This window comes from Photinus pyralis, unplaced genomic scaffold (assembly GCF_008802855.1).
Source record: "Photinus pyralis isolate 1611_PpyrPB1 unplaced genomic scaffold, Ppyr1.3 Ppyr1.4_LG6, whole genome shotgun sequence".
NCBI classification, from domain to species: Eukaryota; Metazoa; Arthropoda; class Insecta; order Coleoptera; family Lampyridae; genus Photinus; species Photinus pyralis.
The window spans coordinates 30,527,164-30,547,687 of record NW_022170663.1 but is presented as its reverse complement, the minus strand read 5'-3'; the positions used below and the strand labels follow the sequence as shown (position 1 = coordinate 30,547,687).

The window sequence follows — 20,524 nt, the reverse complement described above, 5'->3', positions numbered from 1 at the left end:
GTTTTAAAGTGTACATCAACTTCCTTTTAATGTATGGTATTTAGTAATTTAGAAGTTCCGTGTGTATATAATTTGCAAATGTATAATTTATTGTGTATATTAATTATATATCTATGTTGATGATAAAAGAACTGATTTAATATCATTGTAATTATTTCAAATATGTATTTGACTTAATTTTAAATAAACTCGTTAAAGTTAATCATGAGAGCAACTGCTCAGTTATCCCTGCATAGTAGGGGGAAAGGCTTTGTCCCAAGAGAGAAACGAATGACGGAGGTAGGAAAAATTTGTGAATGATTTTCTCAAAACGTTCGGTTTAGACGAGATGTACTAAACAATTGTTATTGCGAGTACAGCAGATAAAGATTTTGGTGACATACCCCTACATTTAGGCAACACACCTTACAGCAGGAAGAATAGCACAATGGGAAAAAATACAAAACACTTTGTATATAGCAATTGTGGTATGTGATTTGACTTGGACCATTCTGCGCAGATGCCGGGAACAGGGATTCTTGGGTATCAACCTTGGCAGAAAGTCGGTGTGGGAGACCGTTTTTCGATCCCTCGATTAACGTGCAAGCCATATGGTTTCGCAATGTTTATTTTCTTTGGTTTTGTTTGGAAAAGTGTAATTAAAGGTAGTAATCGTTTTATTCTTTGTAGTACTAACTGTTGGGCAAAAAAATCGATTATAATCAAATGATAATTGGGTTTGATTATTGTTTTAAATTAATCGATTATTTGATTAATCAATTGTCTGAATAATCGATTATTTGAAAAATCAAGTGCTTGATTAATCGATTACTTAATCAAGCGCTTGATTAATCGGTATAATCGATTATTATTTTTAATAATCGATTATTCAAACCTGTAATCGCCCACCCCCAGTACCTCGCCTAGTACTAACCATCCATTTTTGAATTTCCTGCCACAATTTACGGAATCTTGTTTTTGTTCTCCTGTACAGTGGTTATTCCTTTCTATTACTTTAATAAGTATTTGCTGATGTATTCATGATGGAGGATTTTGTTCTGTATGAGTCAACTAACCATTTATGCAGTGAAGAAGTACCTAATAAAGTTCTAATTCTTCGTTGTATCTGTTTCTTTCTCTGCACCCTTGTGTCTTAGGAATATCAGAAGGGAGCTTCTGTAATTAACTTTCCTTCTGTTTAGTGTGTGGGTCTGTTTGCGTGATAATTGATTTAAACTGGAATACTCCTTGCATTTTCACCTGAGCTTTTTCGGGTTAAATTAATAGTAGCCGCAACAGTCATGCTTTTTGATTTTTTTTATGATGCATAGGCAATTTATCATTTCACGAGTCTAAATTTCTTTTGTATGTCATAGACAAGCATCTGGTGGTTAAAAATCTAAGTTTTCGACCTCCCAACCCTTGTGCTTCCCCCCGTACGACCCCCAAAACCTCCGAAATTTGGTTGATTTCTTAGTTTGTCAATCATATCTTTTTAATGGTCCCCTTTAGAAAAAAATATTGTTATCAGAAATTGTAGACCGTAAAATTTTACACAACTGTGATATATACTACTTTTTTGTAAAATTATTACAAATACTATAATAATACTAATAATACATTATTACTAATATTATTATTAAAAAAGATATAGAGCTTCAAATTTGCTTATATTTTTAAGAATTCTAAAATGTCTAACGAAATTGTATAGGTACTTTATCTCTATAATGAAGAGTTCTATGAGAAAATATCTTGAACTTATCATAGTATAAATCCCCCCACCCTGCACCCCTACCAAAGGGGATGCATAATCATTCAACTTTCAACCCTTGCTAGTGGTGATATTTGAATCACTGTGAGATTTATAGCGCTTTCTAATATACGTTTGAAATAAAAAAATTGTCTCACTTCAGTTCAGTTTCATCCGCCTTGTAGCGTACTTAACCCCTAGGTTTTACGCTAACTTCACACTACAAGAACACGGAAACGGCAACGTTTAAAAATGGCCACCCGAATGACTGTTCCCTCCAAAACTAAAGGTACCACAGGTACCCAGATTCTAAGAAAGGGTGAAATACACAGGAAGTAACCCATCTTTGGTGTAATAAAGTCCTTTTGTTAAAAGCAAGATGGAAAATTACATGGCCTTGTAGGCAAATTTAACTAAAAACAAGAAATGTGGAAATTATTGAATCGCCACTCATTTATCGCACATAGATTCTAAACTGAAGAGCTTTAATTAGGGTAATCCCGCTCCTGCAAGATAGGTAACCCGCCCCTGGTTTCGAGTCTACAGTTGAAAGTCGAAGACAATCACGAAATTAAGTGTCGTAGCTCAATTTTGATAAAAGTTTTTTCCCGCCCCCGTGACTGCTTCATTCACGGAGAAAATGTTACAAACAACAAGTCAGTACATACATCAAACGAATCGGTAATTTCCACATATTAAAATAAAATGATCAAAATTTATATGAATGTTACTGCAGGGACAAGACCAAGTAATCAACATCAATAAACATAAATTAAGCACGCATTACACCAAAAAACATAAACAATTACAAACAATAGGATAACAGTATTAAACATGTTATTCTGCATTGCGATTAAACCAAGTAAATTTCAAAAACAAAGATTCAAACTCACACAAAATTAAAATACGGCATACAAAACACAAATACGATATAAAGAAATTCAAAAATTACTACCTGCATTAAATAACACAAAATAACAACAAACATTTATGGAACGACGCGTTCACGACCGCCATTCAAGACAAGATGCCAAAACGTGCTTTTAAATGGCGCATGCAGCTTTTTCCCACCTAGAAATTGCATGGTTGCCAGCTCTCAAAAATTTGTGCATCGTCGTAAGTTGTATATACAGAGTGGAACCTCTCACCCTACTGGAATGCTTTTTTTCTCGTTTTGATTTTATTGCTTTTGTAAATTATTCAATTTAGATCAGATGCTTTTATTTAAATACATCTGGTCATGTTTGCGTACTTTATGAAATTTATTTGGTCGTTGTGATAAGGAGTTTTATCAGGCGAAATTTACTTAACGCACGTGTTCTGGTAGTGATAACGTAGGACGCAAGTGTTTCGAAGAATTGCGCCGTTGTTATTGTTGGGGAAGCGGGGACGTTTCCTTCCGTCGAATCTGTCGTTATCTAATCTAATTATAGTGATCGGAGGTTGATTTGAAAATTCTTGGAAGGAATTTATTTTGTCGTGGAAGTGGTTTTTCCTTAAATACTTGAGACGGCGAGTAAACGAGGCTGCTGCTGCGGCTGTTAGTTTTTGCAACTGTTGAAAAGCGTGTAAATCTTTTTGCGTTAAGTAAGTACCTATTTGTTTTGTTGAAGATTCAGTTCCTCATTTTTTAAAATAAATCTGTACAGAAGCATAAGTTAACCAAAGTCGTGTGAGACGTTTAACGCGTGTTGTCCGATTAGTGAGAAAGTTTCGTGAAGTTGAATAAGGAAGCAGTTGTAGTACAGCGAGGCCTTTTGTTGAAATTCTCTTCATATTCAAAGGTTTCTACCGTCCGAATAGCCACCGAAAATGTTATCATCAAATCAACAGGCCAGATGACTTTTTGCCATTAGATTGGTACAAGAAAGAGGCGATTATTGGAGATACCTACCTCTTTATTGCACCAAAGTATAGGACGCGGCACCAAAGTAAAGTATCTTAAGCCACAACCACTTACACACGGAGTTTTTTTGCCTCAAAAGAAACCTATACAAAAATTGTAAATGTTGCTCTTTCCTTGCTGCAGAGGCTCCTCAATTGTAGGTACTGGGTTATCCCAGTACCTACAATTATCAATAATCCACACGTTGTTTCATGATCCTGCCCAATTTCCTCAATGCTTGGGCACATATTTTGTTGATAAGAAATTATTATTGGGCCGATATTCCCAGAAGGAAAACAGAACTATGGGAAGAAACGATAGATAGATCACACAATCGTTGGCGGCTCAAAATGGACATCATAATGGGACAATGCTAGTGGATTACAAAAATTTATATTTTCAGCAAGAATGGGACATTATGATCTCGTTTTGGCAGAAAAACATAGTGTATTACTTATTGTCAATGTGTGTATAAACCAGTTTGAGGTTTTAATAAAATAAATTGTATGCAATCAAAACGTGAAGTGTGTAAAATTGATTTTATTTTGTGCTCGTATTCACCTTTTAAAATTAATTCATAACAAAACCATCCAAATTCGATTTGTAGAAAACATTACACACAGCCTGCTGGTCAATAACTACATAAGTATCTTTGTTTATTAATTAAAAACAAAGATAGTACTTAGGGCGATCTGATGAAAAGAAAATAAAGCAAATACAAAGTTTATTATTAAAAAGGGAGAATAACAAAAATATTTGACATTATCAATAGAAATATTGAATCAATGCTCAATAAAAACAAAAACAATAAATATTAGAACCATTTGTAAAATACGAACTTCATTCCTCAATTTTTTCATTTCTCACCGCATCACGCGCTTTTAATTTCTTAGCAAATTCCGATAAATCACGTCTCATTGAATAAGCATCTTCGCCGTCAGCGTAATACTTAGGTTCAATCTCAACAGTCTCAAACTTTAACGCATTCTTATACAAATTAAGAGCAGCGCGATTACTTTTACGTACATGAAGAGAAACATATTTCGCGTCAAAGCACTCTACCATCGCCTCGGACGCTTGATCCATTAATTTCTGTGCCAAACCCAATCTTCGGTACGATCTTTTAACTGCCAAAGAAGTGATGTGCCCGTGTTTCAGATCTTCATTATCCTCCTCCATCTTTGCCAGTACGTAACCAACGATGTTGCCCTTTTCGTCCTCGGCCACGTAGCTTAGTTGTGGCCAACTCAGTCCGTGATAAAAATAGTACTTCATTTGATAGTTTTCGGGCAAACACAGCAGATTGCAGTGCTGCATGTTCATGAGATCTTCGGGTTTTGCACATCGGATATTCATCGTTACTCTCTTCTCGGTTTTCTCACCTTGCTGCGACTATCTCGTTTCTCAGAGGCCGCTGGATCACTCACGCCTCCCAAAAGTTCACGAACGAATTTAAATCTCGACAAAAACAGCTTCCAAACAATGTACCAACCTACAAGCACAGTTAATTAGCGAATTGAGGTTATGTTTACATTACAAATAAATTTACCTAAACCTACTAAAAGGAATGTAATGAATAGCGACGAAATTACAGAAAATGCAGCTAGAAGCAAGTCTGATTCTTTCATTGTTTTAAGTTACGTAAAAACTTTAAATTACAAAATTCATTTTCTTGAAGTTACGCCATTTTGAAAAACGAGTCAGATTTTAAGAATCTAATTACATTGGTCACTAATTAAGAAAATTAAAGCACTGATAAGGCAACGTACCTTTGAAACCTTCTTTGTTTTTCAATTAATGGTAAAATTTAAAAAAAACCTGCACGAGCAGCGAAGATGAAAAACCTTAGGTTGGCAATAGCTTTAAAGTAAAGCACGTGATGTCTAGGTAATGGCTGCGTTCAATTAATTTATTTATGTGTATATCAGTGTACAATAGTGTTTTGGTTTCTCTTCTAACCCGAATTAAATCTTTCGTTTTTGAAATTGAAAAAGGTCGAGCTTGACTAGAAATTGTACTTTTTGGCGATTTTCTAGTTTTAGAAACCTTTGGATGAGAAATTGATGAACAGAGAGCGAGCTAGTATAGCACCCATTTCTTCGGATTCAATATTGCGTTTGTCGTTAAAAAATCGTATGTGAGCGTACAGTGAAAAACTTGTATTGTATGTGCGACCGCGATTATAAGTCGCGCCACAGATTGCAAGTGCGCGCCCTGCCTTAAACGGCCCACACACTCTGCAATCTGTCGTACGACAAGTTGTACTGCAGATTGGACAAACAATCTGTGCAACCAATTGGTTAGTAGTTACTGGCTTAGATCATAATGATCTAAGGTTACTGGTAGTTACCCGCACATACACGAAAGATGTGAATATCAATCAGTCGTCGCAACTGGTACTTAGGGAACCATTTTCATTCGTATATAGTTTGGTGTCATGGCGGTAAAACCTTTTCAAAAAATTATAGCGGCGACAGCGGTCATTCTGTTGGATTCCGTTTATGTTTGTTTGAATAATCATTCGATTTTACATCCCACAAACATGTTTGTTCCCCTTCCCGATATACTTCAATAAATTCGAAAGTGAATGATTATTTATTCATTTTGAATATGTAATAATATGATAATAAAAACCATTAAAACTTACTACACATCAACATTAAATAATACTGACATTGCTTCCACACTATGCAATCTGTCGTATATCAGACGTAGTTTCACCTACAACACATTTTTAACCAGTATATTCAAGACACCGTTCTGCGCAGTCGTTAAAACCGGTTTGGGGAGAATTAATATAGAAAAGCCAGACGGTGGCGTCGTTGCTACCACGGGCGGTGGGTGGTCCAGTCTTCTTATAAAGCAGGGTGTTCGCCTACAGATGGTTTTTTTGTGCTCTTTGAAGTTAACTGTTCATTGTGTTATTTTTCCAAGTGTGGCCTCGTTTTAATTTGTTTCATAGCTATTTAAACTCAACTTTTCATTTCATATATTAATCGTGTTTACATTGTAAGTATGTATGTATTTAGAAAGCTCTGAAAGTAATAGATCTCGAAAAGTCCTCTAAACGCATAATAGAAACAGAAAACAACTGCTAACTGCAATTAATACAGTAATTACTAACAGCAGGGATTGGCTAAGGTGACGTCAAGATTTGTAACCCCTTTAATCGCTTATATCACAACCGAAAATCACAAACACAAATGTCCCTATAATGTTTGATTTTATTTCTGCATCAAAATTTGACAAAGTTTTGCAAACATCCTGTAGTAAGCAGACACACAGAGTTGTATGAGCAGACCAGAGACATGGAGAGAGCACAACTTACCCTTACGTAACCTCAAAAAACAAAAACGTTAACCTACAAAATTGAAGTCTTTTAAGCATGGTTCCTTTGAAATATTTGTGGTTTTATACTTATCTTACTTAAATTTAAATCTCTTGAATTGAAGGTAATTAATAAGAAACCTAATAAAGTTCATGCGTAGCTAATTATACTCTTGCAGCAATAATAAGATGCGTAAAGACTCAAAGATTTTAAAAAGGAAACTTCGACAAGAGAAAAAATGCCAAAAATTATCGGCGTTACTTGAGATAACAAAATTAAACGACGAAGATCGTTTGAAAAAGTTAGCTCTAACAACTAACGGTGAACCGGCTGCAAACCGAATCTGTACTGAAGATCCCTCGAAAACACAAGCAACAGGTCCTGCAGGAAAACCTCTACTACACAACGAAGAGTATCTTAAGCTAAAACAACAATTAAAGGAACGTAAAGCACTCTTGGATAACTATCCCAAATTTCGACTGCGGGAAATCGGCCAGAGAGCAACATTAGATATAGAGAGCGGCGACAGAATACCAATTTATTTTCCTGATTTGCAACATTTATTGCTTTACTCTCAGATCGGGCATCACTCCCCTTACGCACCGTCACGATGGTGTCAGCTGGAGAAATTCAACCGATTGGAGCACACAAATGTGTTGATTGTCGAAAATCTTTCCATGTACCACTACCAATCATACGAGACGCTGTTCCCGTATTTGCATTCGAATTTTGCGCACAAACTAGAACTTATAACTCCTGAAGCTTACCACAGTGATTTAGTGCAAGAACTGGTGACTGTACCGTTAACGGGTCAACAAACTAGAAACATTATTTCCGAGCATGGATCGTTGGAGAATGCAGTGCGTGACAGTTCGAATGTGTTTGATAGGGTTAACAGTGCATTTCCAGTAAAGGAAAAAGTGAAACGGTCAAATTCGGGTAGTATTCCAGAAACTGATCGATTTTCTCGGACAGACTTGCTATTGTCAGGTTGGCAGATGATCGAAGAAAATTTTCCCATGCCTATCGATGGACTGACGACAACTAAGTATGCTGAATATGTGATGACGAAAGACGTTTATAAGGACGTGACACCCTTCAGTCCCATGTTTGCTGTAGATTGTGAAATGTGTCTCACTTCTGCGGGGTCGGAGTTAACTCGAATATCTATCGTGGACGAGGAATGTACACCGATCTATGATGAGCTGGTAATGTTGATGTAAATGGGTTGAGTGCTTTGTGGGTGTCATTATTGAAAATTGGGGAATTTTTTTTAATAGTTGGTAGATGCTCCTTCTTACTGAGATTCTATGTGCAGTCTTATATATTTTTTACGGCGTAGATTTGGAATTTACAAGTACTTATATATATTCCTACTTATAGTAATTTCAAAAATGGATTCCTGAAATGTATGATGCACATCACTTCAGAACGACTGCACCAAATTAGATAATTGTTTTTGTTGTGCGTGTTATTATCAAGACAAGGTTTGCATAAAAGATAATTTCCAAAAAATTTTGCGGAAAAAAAAACGATTGTTCTCTTTTCCGCCATTTTAAATCGCAATACATATAACAAACAGATGGCGCCAAAGCGAGATCTCCTACGCTCTAGAAGAATCCAAACCGTCTATTTCGGGCTAAAGGCGAAAAATAGACAGTCAAACGTATCAATTACGTATGCCCGCGAAAGTTTCTGATGGAGTAAAACCTTAGACCATAGTAAAACACTTTCCGAAATTCTAACGGGAACGGGAACAGGAGAAAAACGGATTCTATGTTTTACAGTCGAAAAGAGACTTTACATTTATAACGTAGATTTCTTTGAACGCGTTCAGGTGTACTACGAGGTCCACTCCAAAAGAGACTTCTCGAAGTTCCCACGGGAACGGGGTACGGGAAGAAACGGGATTACCCAAATAGGCGGTACGAAGTTCGGCGGGACTGCTAGTACACAATAAACACGATTTATTTTCAATTACATTGATACAAGTGTTCAAAATGTCCAAATCGTTTGCATACCATGAAACGGAAAAGAAATATATAGGAGGATCCAATTTTGATGCGTAAAAAAAATTGGTAACAATTTTATGCAGGTAATTTGAAATATTTTAAGAAACTTCGGTACTTGGCAGGGCGGTGTAGTTTTGTTGGAACAGTACGGTTTACCTCGAGCGCCACCAGGAGATTGTCGATCCTTGGCACACGGAAACGGTAGCGAGTTCTCAAAGCAGGAACCTTTGAAAGTAAACGGTTTAGAACCCAAAATTCTTTTCAATACGGACTAATCGGTAAAAATGCAAAATTGACCATTCTGAAAATACAATATCAAAAAAAAATCGATCCCCTAAAGGCCTAAACTAAGCTTATATTATATTTTATTATATTTATTATAGATATCGCCAAATACTAGAAGGGATCTCTGGACTTTCTAGCCGATTGGCATACTCGGGTGATAACATCCAAAAATTAAAACTTTTAATTTTAATTAACTAATTACCCGAATTCATACTAATTAAGTTCGCTTCATTTGACACCAAACACAACCTAGTCAGACGCATGCAACACATCTAATTGGCGACGGTTAATTATGCTTAGTTACTTTGCCACAACTTGAGTTGACACCAATCGCGTCTTGGAATTTGAGATCAGGCGACAGGTTAACTGTATCAGGTTTATCTACGTATAAGCGAGCAATCTTGCCGTTTTCTATCCTACTTTTAAATAAATTACCTTGTAAATTACCATCGAGCAACTAAAATCGGCCAATCTTTAATTAACGGAGCTGAAATTGTACAATATTAATTTTTCCTCCTCTTGCAATCGGTGAGAGCTTTCGGATGGTGCGAAGGTAATTTAAATATCTCTACGGGAACGGCTACAAACTGCAAATTAAAGTCATAACTTTTACGTTCTATTTCTAACTCCTACTAAATAAATGCATAGGTCCGGAGCAACAATGTCTCGTAAGGAAGCGCCCGTTTTAGTTCGTCGAAGTACCGGGTGATCATTAAGGTTGGATGGTTTTTTCAAAAAATAACATCATTCTTTGTAAAAACATCTAATAACATGCCTATTGTTAGTCTGACCACATAGTGTGCTGTATAATATCGGCCGAAAATGTTACAGCGTCACCGGTTCTTAAAACCATCGCCAAACCCATGTAGAAAAAAAACGCAGCTGAAGCCGGGTTCTCTGGGGGGCCGTTTCGGTTTTTTAGATCGACGAATCGACTATGAAAAATTTGGTGGGAGAACGGCATTTTTAGCCCGACCTTCGCGGTCTACGTAACGTAAACGTAAAAATGATAGATCGAACAACATGAAATTCTTCGCCAAGTTTTCATGGCGAATCATGTGAATTGTGTACGCAATTTTTGAGATCGCATTAAATTTCATTGTTAATTAAAAGTTCGAATCGAAGGGCGTATAATCACAGTATATTATAAAAGAAGCGGTTCGTTTACCCGGGGTTGAATTTAAGCGGAATATTTAGATTTAATTACACACGATAGGTGCATTGGTCGGTACACATTTTGGGTAAATTTATTTAAAATATACGAAAGAAGGATTGAAATTGTAGCTACCAGTGGCGGAGTGAATATTTTTACAGAAGGGGTTTGAGAATTTTTAAAGTTACTGGAACTTTAGGATTGATTAAAAAAAATTTTTGAATTTAGGGGGATACCACGTGTATGGAATTACAGTCAGATTTTTAAAAAACCTATAAGAACATTAATTTAAGAAAAAGAAACCACACCAGCAATTACGGAAGTTCAAGCTGACATTATGTATTTGCAAGAAAGCCAAGACAATGGGGAGAGGAGATCGCGACTGATCAGAGAGAAGAAGAGGTAATCAAAGTACCAGAAGAAATTGAAGACATTCAAGAAGGATAAAAATTAGCAGATCAGAAGGTAGCCGCGAGTTCCAAATTATTGAGTCAAGAAATATTTAACGAATGCGAAGAAGAAAATGAAGAACCGACGTTAGAAGGCAGATCAATTCCGTTGGAGGGGGTTATAATAATTACAAGTGGAGAGAAAGAGGAAGGTATGAACAGAGTAGTAACTATGAAGAAAAGGATACAGGAGGTCTACTAGTCTCTTGGAGGGTAGGAAAAACGAATTTAATTAATTTTATAAACATATTGTTTCCAGAAAATTAAAGCACGAGTTAAAACAAAACACGAAACGATGACAAATAAAAACGACGAGAAAAAAGACAACAGAGAAGAAGTAAATTTAAATAATTTGATTGAACACTCAAAGAAGAAAACGAAATCAAAGAACGAATGGAGAATCAACGGCTTATTTTGAAGAGTTTGGAGGGGGTAGAAGATAAACTGAAGTTAATAGAAGAAAAGGAGATGAATTGTCAAGAAGAAGCAGAATACTCGAAGTGGTTGGAAATGGAAAAAGGAATTGACGAAGTGGGAGAACTGGAAGAAAAGCTAACCAAAGTACAAGAGAGAGAGAGAGCGAGAGCGAGAGCGAGAGCGAGAGCGAGAGCGAGAGCGAGAGCGAGAGCGAGAGCGAGAGAGAGAGAGAGAGAGAGAGAGAGAGAGAGAGAGAGAGAGAGAGAGACAAGAAGAGCGAATTGCCAGTTTATAAAAGAATTAGTTGAATAATCAAGAAGAATCAACTTCATTACAAGAGACCAACAAAGAATTAGAAAGAAAAGTAAAGAACAAAGAAGATGAATTGAAGGTGAAAGAAGAGAAAGTTACAGATATTCAACAAAAGCTAAAGTGAGTTGAGAAGAGGTTAAGTTGGCGCGGACCATAGTAAGAAAAGTTTTTATATGTGTACTGAAGTTTGTTGAAATTAAGTGAAGTAAAGTGCAGTTAAAAGATGAAGTTAAGTAAAGTGTATGTTTATATATGTATTATTTTGAGTTTATTGAAGACAAAGGAAATCAAGTGTATATACCTAGTTTATGTGTTTAATGCTTTTGAATAGATTTAAGGGTTTTTAGGTTTAGGTTCTTGGGATTTTTTTTGTTAGTAAGATCAGTTAACTCAGGACCGTTGGTTTTTCTTGTTTTACAACCCTCATCAAGTTTTCTTCGTTTAAAAACAGAAGGGGGTACTGTAACAGATGGTCGCTTTAGACTTAGAAAGATTTGGTTTTGAATTTATAAAAGTTGCCGGTATAGAAAATTTTATACGTGTACCGCTTCATAACGAAAGAGAACAGAGCTAATATTCGCGAAACATAAAGCGCGTTACGATAAGTACAAGTGTTCAAGCAGATTAGAGTCTAAACGTTTCAGTGTTCTAGAAACCGTCGCTACGGAGCATGAGAGGGATACTCTCCGCTATATCTACCCATGTCGAAAAAACGCAGCCGAAGCCAGTTTCTCTGGGGGCCGTTTCGATATTTCAGATCGGGGAATAGACTATGGCACATAAAAAAATGACAAGATTAGTTGATTACATGAAACAAGCTTTTGAGGCGAACCGTGTGAATTGTGTACGTCATTTTTGAGATCGCGTGAAATTTCGTTAATTAAAAGTTTATACCGTTTAATCGCGGTATATAAAAGCGTTAGACGCTCCACCGGAAAATTGTGCCACCATTCTTTCGACGCAATTATTGTCGCGGATACTTTATTTATTACTACTTATTTCAAATAGGGTCTAAAGAATGTTCAAAAAATTATCAAAAGTCCTCGTGTGAGATCGAAGGGACTTCAGCGCATTTTTGTGTGGCAGATCAGTATTCTATTAGTCATTTTTGACTCAACCATGAATAAAAGATCTTGTCGAAGGCTACCACATTCCCTTTGACGGTACCCACTCCCGACGTCCCGTTCACCCGCAATTCGTGTTTGAAGATTTGATTCTACCATCAGTAAGATCGTGTCGGGGGCTACCACATTCCCTTTGACCGTACCCACTTCCGACGTCGCGTTCACCCGCAATTCGCGTTTGAAGATTTGATTCTACCATCAGTAAAATCGTGTTGGGGGCTACCACATTCTCTTTGACGCTACCCACTCCCGACGTCCCTTTCACCCGCAATTCGCGTTTGAAGATTTGACTCTACCATCAGTAAGATCGTGTCGGGGGCTATCACATTCTCTATGACGGTACCCACTCCCGACGGCGTATTGGCATTCTGTACTATTATTCAGAGCAGCTCTGGTCTGATTCGCAGTATACTATGGCTTCACGTTATGCGCAAATTCATAATACATTATGTACTGCGATTCAGAGCACCGATATGGTTTAAACTCTGAAACACTGTATATAATGGGTTTCTATAAAACGCGTCATACACTTACAAGTGTTTTTATTGTTACCTTTGCAAGAAAAGTATATTTTTTGTTGTTAGTATGTAATCAAGGTTCTCAAACTGCACTACAATGATCTATAAAGAGGTATTGGTTAAAATGTGCAACGAGAATACGTTTTTAATGATCGAATATTTGGAACTAGTGGAACATGGATTAAAGTGCAATTAAAAAAAAACGGGTGAAGATATTAACAGTGTTTGGTGCGACAAGTGGTTAGCTAATTTTAGTAATAAAACAAACACTACACCTAGCAATAAACCATATCGGCGCTCTGAATCGCAGTATATAATGTATTATCAAATTGCGCATAACGTGAAGCCATAGTACCTATACTGCGAATCAGACCAGAGCTGCTCTGAATAATAGTACAGATTGCCAATACGCCTCCCGACGTCCCTTTCACCCGCAATTCGCGTTTGAAGATTTGACTCCACCATCAGTTAGATCTTGTCGGAGGCTACCACATTTCCTTTTTCGGTGCATACTTATATTACACTCACATTTTGGTGGATTTCGCTAAAAACCTTCCACAAGATAGTACTTAATTTTTGGGGGCACTTCTCATTGCTCGAGCTTCTATTGGCGACACGAGAAAAAGAGACAGCGATTCGAGATTTACGAAACGTTAAAACGCGTGATGGAATTCGCAACGGAAGGTAAAAGGCGCCCGAAGTAGACTACCTCTCGAAGACGCGCGCGCGTGCCTTGCAAAAGGTCGTTAATTTCGCCCCTAGGACAAAAGACAAAATTCCGCCACGCAGGAGTTGTGCGCGTTTACAATATCTTTCCGACGACACCAATTTGAAAAGAATCGGACCAAAACTGTAGTAGAAGATAGGAAAAAAACTGAAAAACCTTCACGTTAGTATACTACGCTCGAGGATGACGCCCAGATGTCGCCAACCCCACATCATGTAGCCCTGTCCCTAAGGTTGACAAATTACACGGCCTTGTAGATACAACTTTCTACAAGAGTTCTTCTACGCGCCCACATTTGCTGCCAGCCAGCCAGCCAGCCAAAGTGAGATTAAAAGCTACTTTTTACAAATAAATTTGCAAAAATGCGCTAAAAATAAGCTTGTGAAGACGGGAGTATTTCGACTCACAATGAAAACGCTGACAAAACCCTCAAGATGTTACATATCGACGCAGTATAAGGGTAAAACAATTTATTTTCACACTCCTGTGTCTTCGGGTCAATTTTGAGTGCTAATTTACCAATGTACAGCTTCTAATTGTGAGGTTAAGTAAAGTAATTATAAGTTGCATTATTATATCATTTATTTAGGAGAATAAGTATGAATGATTAAGGTTTGCGTGCAGTGCCTTTATACTAAATTTAAGTGTATAATGATTAATCTCTATTCAACATTATTTTCTATATGGATGTTGACTAAGAAGTATGTGTATACGAGTATGTTCGCCCAAATCGGTATTACTTCACCTTCTTCAATTGCTCAAGTGTTAAGCGCTCGATTTCGAAAGGGGGTTCCTTATTGGCTGCGACCCATACCGATCCATTTTCACCTTCTTTTAGTATTTTTATTGCTGCTCTTGCAACTTCGTCTGTTCTGTGAAAATCAAATAGGTAATATAATTTACTGGCGTAATTCATTTCGAGGAAAAAACCTCACCATTTGAGCCAGAACTACCGATCTTTTGTATATAAACATTTTTGACCATGGATGCATAATTTTGGCATTGCCTTTTCAATTGGTGAAATGAAGATAGGTAGCAAAGTGTAAAACTACATACGCTAATCAAAAGAAGTAGGTAGGTAAAATACGTACGTTTGGAAGATCGTGACATTATTCCTAAAATAATACTCGTAGATGGCCATGTAATCGTCACTATACAACGCTTCCTTATTAACATTTCCCAAAGCGGTATCAGTAAATCCGGGGCAAACTGCCATAACTTTAACCCTCTTTCGAACGTAATGGACGTCCTGTCCCATGGCACGCGTTAATGCAACAACGCCACCTTTCGTCGCTGAGTAGACTGGTCCAGCAGGAATAAAAGAAAGCGCTGAAATTGAGGCAACATTTAAAATGATAGCTTCATTGTCGCTTTTGTTTTCTGGTAAGTATCGTTCAAAACCTAACATTGTTCCATTTACTGTTCCCGTCTAAAAAATGAAAATAAAACAATCGAAAACGTCTAATCAACATATTACTTACAAGGTTGACAGAGATTCCTTTCGTCCAATCCTTGTTGCAAGAGATACCGGCATTATTAACGACAATATCTAGATTTTCAAACGTGGATATTGTTTGCTCGAAGGCATCTACGGCAATCGGATAAACCTCGATTAAAGGTCGGTAAGTTACCTTCGAATTGACTTTCAATGCTCACATCGGCCGTTATAAACAATACTTTTCCTAATCCAAACTCGTCTTGAATTTCACTCACAGCCCTCTTAGCTGCTGTTGCATTTATGTCGATAATAGAAACTCCCTGAAATAAGAAATCTGAACTGAAATATTAAAGATTAGTTAATTAACCTTAGCGCCATTTCGCAAAAGTTCTTTGACGATTGCTAAACCAATGCCTTGCGCGCCGCCTGTTACTATAGCAACTTTTTGGTTCAAATTGAACATTTTTGGTTGGATTGTTCTATACTTAATAATTGTTAAACAACTAACCTACTTATCTAAGTCGTCATTAAACGGTTACCTACGGATGAATCAAAGTCCTCCATTTTAAATTTTAAATTTATTTGACCGGTGGTGTTTATCGCCGGTATTGTGTTAAGTCACTTTACATACACGCAAATATCATACTATACAGGGTGGTGACTTGCGTCGCGCATCATAGGGATTTCAATGTAAAATTCATAACATGCGATTATTGGCTCCCCAAATTATTTTAGAGCAAAAATGTATTAACAACAATTTTTTACGTCAATCAACAGCGTTAGTTTCCAATTTTTTACATAATGAAGACAGAAAATTGGGAAAATAACCCCCGCATCTTTTTCAATAATCTGTGATGCCATGGAGTTTTATAATACAAAAACTACAATATCCGTCATGCCATGGAATGTCTGCTATAAAACAAATCAAATTCTATCAAAAAGTATTATATTTACAACAGCGAATTCAACATAAAGAAAGACCAAATTACTAAAAACGGTTTCCTAATACAATAAATGTTCGAATAAGTCACCATTAACTGCAAGACAGTAACCAAGTCGATCATAAAATCCATTTCGAACTGCTGCTAATTGATAACTGGACATCTTTTTGTTTTAGATAATTCCATCGCATCGCAGATTATTGAAAAAGATGCGGGTTTTATTTTTCCAATTTTCCGTCTTTATTATGTAAAAAATTGAAAACTAATACGGTTTATTGACGTAAAAAAATTTTTTCTACAAAAAATCTTAATACATTTTTGCTCTAAAATAATTTGGGGAGCCAATAATCGCATGTTATGAATTTTACATTGAAATTCCTATGATGCGTGACGCAAGTCACCACCCTGTATACATGATCTTTGATACGCGTTGCGTTGTGTCAAATATAGCTGAGCAATTGTTACGTTGACGGAAAGGTTTTGACGTGTATAATATTCAATATCCTGGATTCAGGTGTAAGATTATTGCTCCTGTTTTATTAAATTAGATGTCAATCCTTATCGAGTGGTTTAAGAGATTCTTTTCGCAGCCCTGGATGGTGAAAGTTTTAAAGGAGGTTGTAACAGTTGGCTACGGGGGTTGAAACTCCTCTGATCATACTAAATAAAATTAACTTACTTCTACAATGATGAATTTGTTTAAACACTATCAGCTTAGGTACATTTACAAGGGGTAGATTAATAACTAAGGGTTTTGATAGTCAACAAAAGCACGAATTAATTGTCTTTTTGCCGGTTGCCGTTTAATATAGATCTAATATCACACCGTATACGCGCGAGAGGTGCACAGTTTTGATTGATAAACTGATTTTTTAACATAACTACCCACTCCAAATATAGCGAAATGAAATAATTAGCACCTTGGCCTTTAACGCTTTCGTGGTAAAAATTTATTAAAATGAGAACCGCTAAATCCGATAATATCACGAAACGGATTTGTTCGCTTGTATGCTTTAAGAGGTAACACTTCTCACGGTTGAAAGTAACTCATACTGAATGGATAAAGTACCCCCGATAATAAATGCATCGAAAATGGGGTACAATTTTGGGTTGCGCGACCAACGATTCTTTTATACACTGCGGTTATACGGCTTTCGACTCGAACTTTTAATTAACAGTGACATTTCTCGTCATCTCCAAAAACAAAACTCACATGACTCGCCTTGAAAGCTTGGCTTGAAATGCGACAGTCGACTTGCATAGATGCTCTTCGAAGGTTTGACTAAGAGCACGTTTCTCCCACCCAATTTTTACTTATGTGCTCGCCGAGCTTCAGTGATGAAACGACCCTAACGAAACCTAAGCGTTCACTCTCTTTTTAACCACTCGCATGTTAGTAAGGGAGGTATTGCTTTGTAGTAAAAGATGATGCCCCCCCCCCCCACTTTCTTGACGGAAATACACGTTTTGAAGCACCAGGAATCCGAATCAAACAAAATCTCGATGGTGTCGGGAGGTATCTGTGCTAGCCACAGCAAATTTTTTATAAATGCGAAGGTGTAGCAGAAACATCGTCATGACGGTTTGCAGAACCGGCAACACTGTAGCGTTTCGACTCTTATCTGCATGAACACTCGTTTCTGATTCTAAGAATATTACTTTCAACTTTGGTCGTGACGGCCGCCTGAGCACGGAAGGACGCTTTTCTGGCTCATTTGTAAGAGATAAAACCCAAACAAAAAATACAAGAGGGATAGTGAATAGCGCGGCACGTAAATATTGCGATAGTAATGTCTAACGTTTGACACTAACTAACTACTAAAACTAAAGTAACTCGTATACTAAAACCTTAACACTCTAAAAAATTGTTATCTACAACGAATCGTACGTACAAATCGGTGATATATATAAAAGCATTAACTACAAGAAAACTACGATGCACAAATAACTAAATTCCATACAGCAACTGCAATGTGATTAATTCACAATCTAAATAAGAGGAGTCAGGAGTAACGTACCACGTGATGTCTCCAGTGTCAATCTAACTTAAGCTGAGCTTAGGTGAGAAGCCCTACGTGTTAAGAATAATGAGTTAAATCTGTACATACCTTACAGCTAACTACAAACAGCCACAACACATCAGAAATAGAGAGAAAAACTCCAAAAGCTATGATAATAGCCAATACAAATCCGTTTATCAGGTAGATTGTAAGTCAAGAAAGTAATGGCGTATTAAAAAAAATTACAAGTAACCACTGTGAAAGCAGAATTTTCTTTTTCTTGTACGCACGACAAAATTAAAGAAGAAGGGATAGAAATATGTGCAGAAAGATAGCGTGACCTCTAGCGGCAAAATAAAGAATTAAAGTAATAACTCTACCATAGAACTAACTTGCATCTAAACTAAATAGATTTACAGAAGAAATACATAGATGGCGTAAAAATATTGAAATAAATAAAGTCACTAAATATATCTACCTATAAATAGTGACTTTAGAAATAAAAGTATTTTATGGAATTTTAAAATTGTTAAGAAAATGAAAGGTTTAACTCCGTATAGAATAATATTACCGTAAATTAACCTATTGAGAGTTAAATTATCTTTAATTGTATGTACTTAGTACATAAAGTGTAAATACAAAAGTTAGAGATAATTTAATTATCATTAATATGGCACTAATAATAACGGAACTACGGTTATTTGTAGAAAAGTCAAAATATCTGGCAAACCGTGAATATTTTTCGTGTTCTGAGTAAGCCAAATAAAACTACCTGCAAATATTTGCCGATTTAACGTATTTCGTATCTCTTATACTTTTTCAAATCCCCATATTCGTCGAAAAAACACTCTTTATATTAATATTGAATGAACTACCAAAGACGTGTAAATTACGCCAAGAAAATAAATACCTAAATACATCGATAGAGGGCGCACCCATCAAATTTTATGAAATTATGACCGTTTTTGTGTTTCGTCGCAGGTTTTCAAAAATTAATTTTGTTTTTTAAATGTTATGCACAGATGCTTCTTTATGTTGCATATATTAAAAATCAAATTGCGCATTGTCGATCCGTTTCTAAGGTAGTTCATAAGAGAAAATGCCCCAATTTTTGTCTTTATTAAAAACAATACTAACTAATCAAATAATTTAACGACTAATTTTAAATTTGTTATCCTCAACAGGTAAAGCCGAAACATCCCATCAAAGATTACCTCACAAAATATTCCGGAATCACTCCTAACATGATGAAGCATGCGCAAAAGGAACTAAAAGATGTACACGAGGATTTAAGAAGAATGCTACCGCCTGATGCGATTTTGGTAGGACAATCTTTAGGGGGCGACCTGCACGCTATGAAAATGATGCACCCGTACGTAATCGACACGAGCGTTATTTACAACATAACGGGAGACCGTAAACGAAAAACGAAACTGCAAACGCTCGCTCGCGAGTTTCTAAACTTGAGAATTCAGGACAGTCGAAAGGGACATTGTTCTACAGAGGACAGTGGCGCCTGCTTGAGATTGGTTAAACACAAACTCTTGCACGACATATCCTACGGAGACGCCGTCATGACGAACATTGCCACACAAATTAATTGCTACACTGCCCTTGGTAATCCAAATTATGGCACTAGTTTCTTAAAACACATTACGAAAGTTGACAGGACTGCTCAGGTCGTCTCATTGGAAGGTATCATCGAGAAATATCGCCATTACACCTACAAATCTCATGAATCGGTCATAGAGAAAATTAGTTGTGTGGCGGAAAATAATAATGACCTCGTCATTGATCGCCTATGCAAACGCGCGGAGAATTTCTCGTTTAATATCGGCCATGTAGCTTTTACAGACGATGATCTAAATAGTAAAGTGCAAGATACCTGTAGGAAAGTTAACGAGTGGGCAGAGCGAATACAGAAGAGTTCGAAAGAGCCCGGACTGTGTGTTGTTGTTCTTGGGGGACATCATGTATGGAGGAACGGTTGTTGTTTCATCTCTATGAGTAAATGTTCTCATAAAAACCTTTTGTAAATTTTTAATTTAAGATAGATGTATCTATCTACGGAATCATTTTGTTAAAATAAATTTGTTAGTTGTTTAATTTTTCGCCTGTAACTTCCAATAAAACCAGGTGTTGCAAGTTATATACTACTAATTAAGGTAAAACGCGGCAAACCAATATAAACCATTTGGAAAAAAAA

The 20,524-nt window shown here is 36.6% G+C and overlaps 3 protein-coding genes across 4 annotated transcripts; 1 reads left to right on the top strand and 2 right to left on the bottom strand.

Moving 5' to 3' along the window:
• Positions 1-4,321: 4,321 nt before the first annotated feature.
• On the bottom strand, positions 4,322-5,511 carry LOC116174764 (N-alpha-acetyltransferase 10). Of its 2 annotated transcripts, none has more exons than XM_031492750.1 (2): positions 5,384-5,511; positions 4,322-5,106 (listed from the first exon to the last, which is right to left on the bottom strand). In XM_031492750.1, exon 2 carries the CDS (start codon positions 4,968-4,970, stop codon positions 4,455-4,457), a length of 516 nt encoding a protein of 171 aa, XP_031348610.1. In that variant the 5' UTR covers positions 4,971-5,106; positions 5,384-5,511; the 3' UTR covers positions 4,322-4,454. The 2 variants fall into 2 exon arrangements, with proteins under 2 accessions (XP_031348610.1, XP_031348611.1); XM_031492751.1 differs by lacking the exon at positions 5,384-5,511 and adding an exon at positions 5,164-5,323.
• Positions 5,512-6,952: 1,441 nt separating this feature from the next.
• Positions 6,953-20,424, top strand: LOC116173781 (RNA exonuclease 5-like). The gene is made up of 3 exons (XM_031491469.1): positions 6,953-7,066; positions 7,121-8,150; positions 19,503-20,424. Exons 2-3 carry the CDS (start codon positions 7,131-7,133, stop codon positions 20,352-20,354), a joined length of 1,872 nt encoding a protein of 623 aa, XP_031347329.1. The 5' UTR covers positions 6,953-7,066; positions 7,121-7,130; the 3' UTR covers positions 20,355-20,424.
• On the bottom strand, positions 14,504-15,940 carry LOC116173782 (15-hydroxyprostaglandin dehydrogenase [NAD(+)]-like). Its single transcript, XM_031491470.1, has 5 exons — positions 15,745-15,940; positions 15,571-15,697; positions 15,421-15,527; positions 15,031-15,368; positions 14,504-14,811 (listed from the first exon to the last, which is right to left on the bottom strand). Exons 1-5 carry the CDS (start codon positions 15,838-15,840, stop codon positions 14,676-14,678), a joined length of 804 nt encoding a protein of 267 aa, XP_031347330.1. The 5' UTR covers positions 15,841-15,940; the 3' UTR covers positions 14,504-14,675.
• Positions 20,425-20,524: the final 100 nt, after the last annotated feature.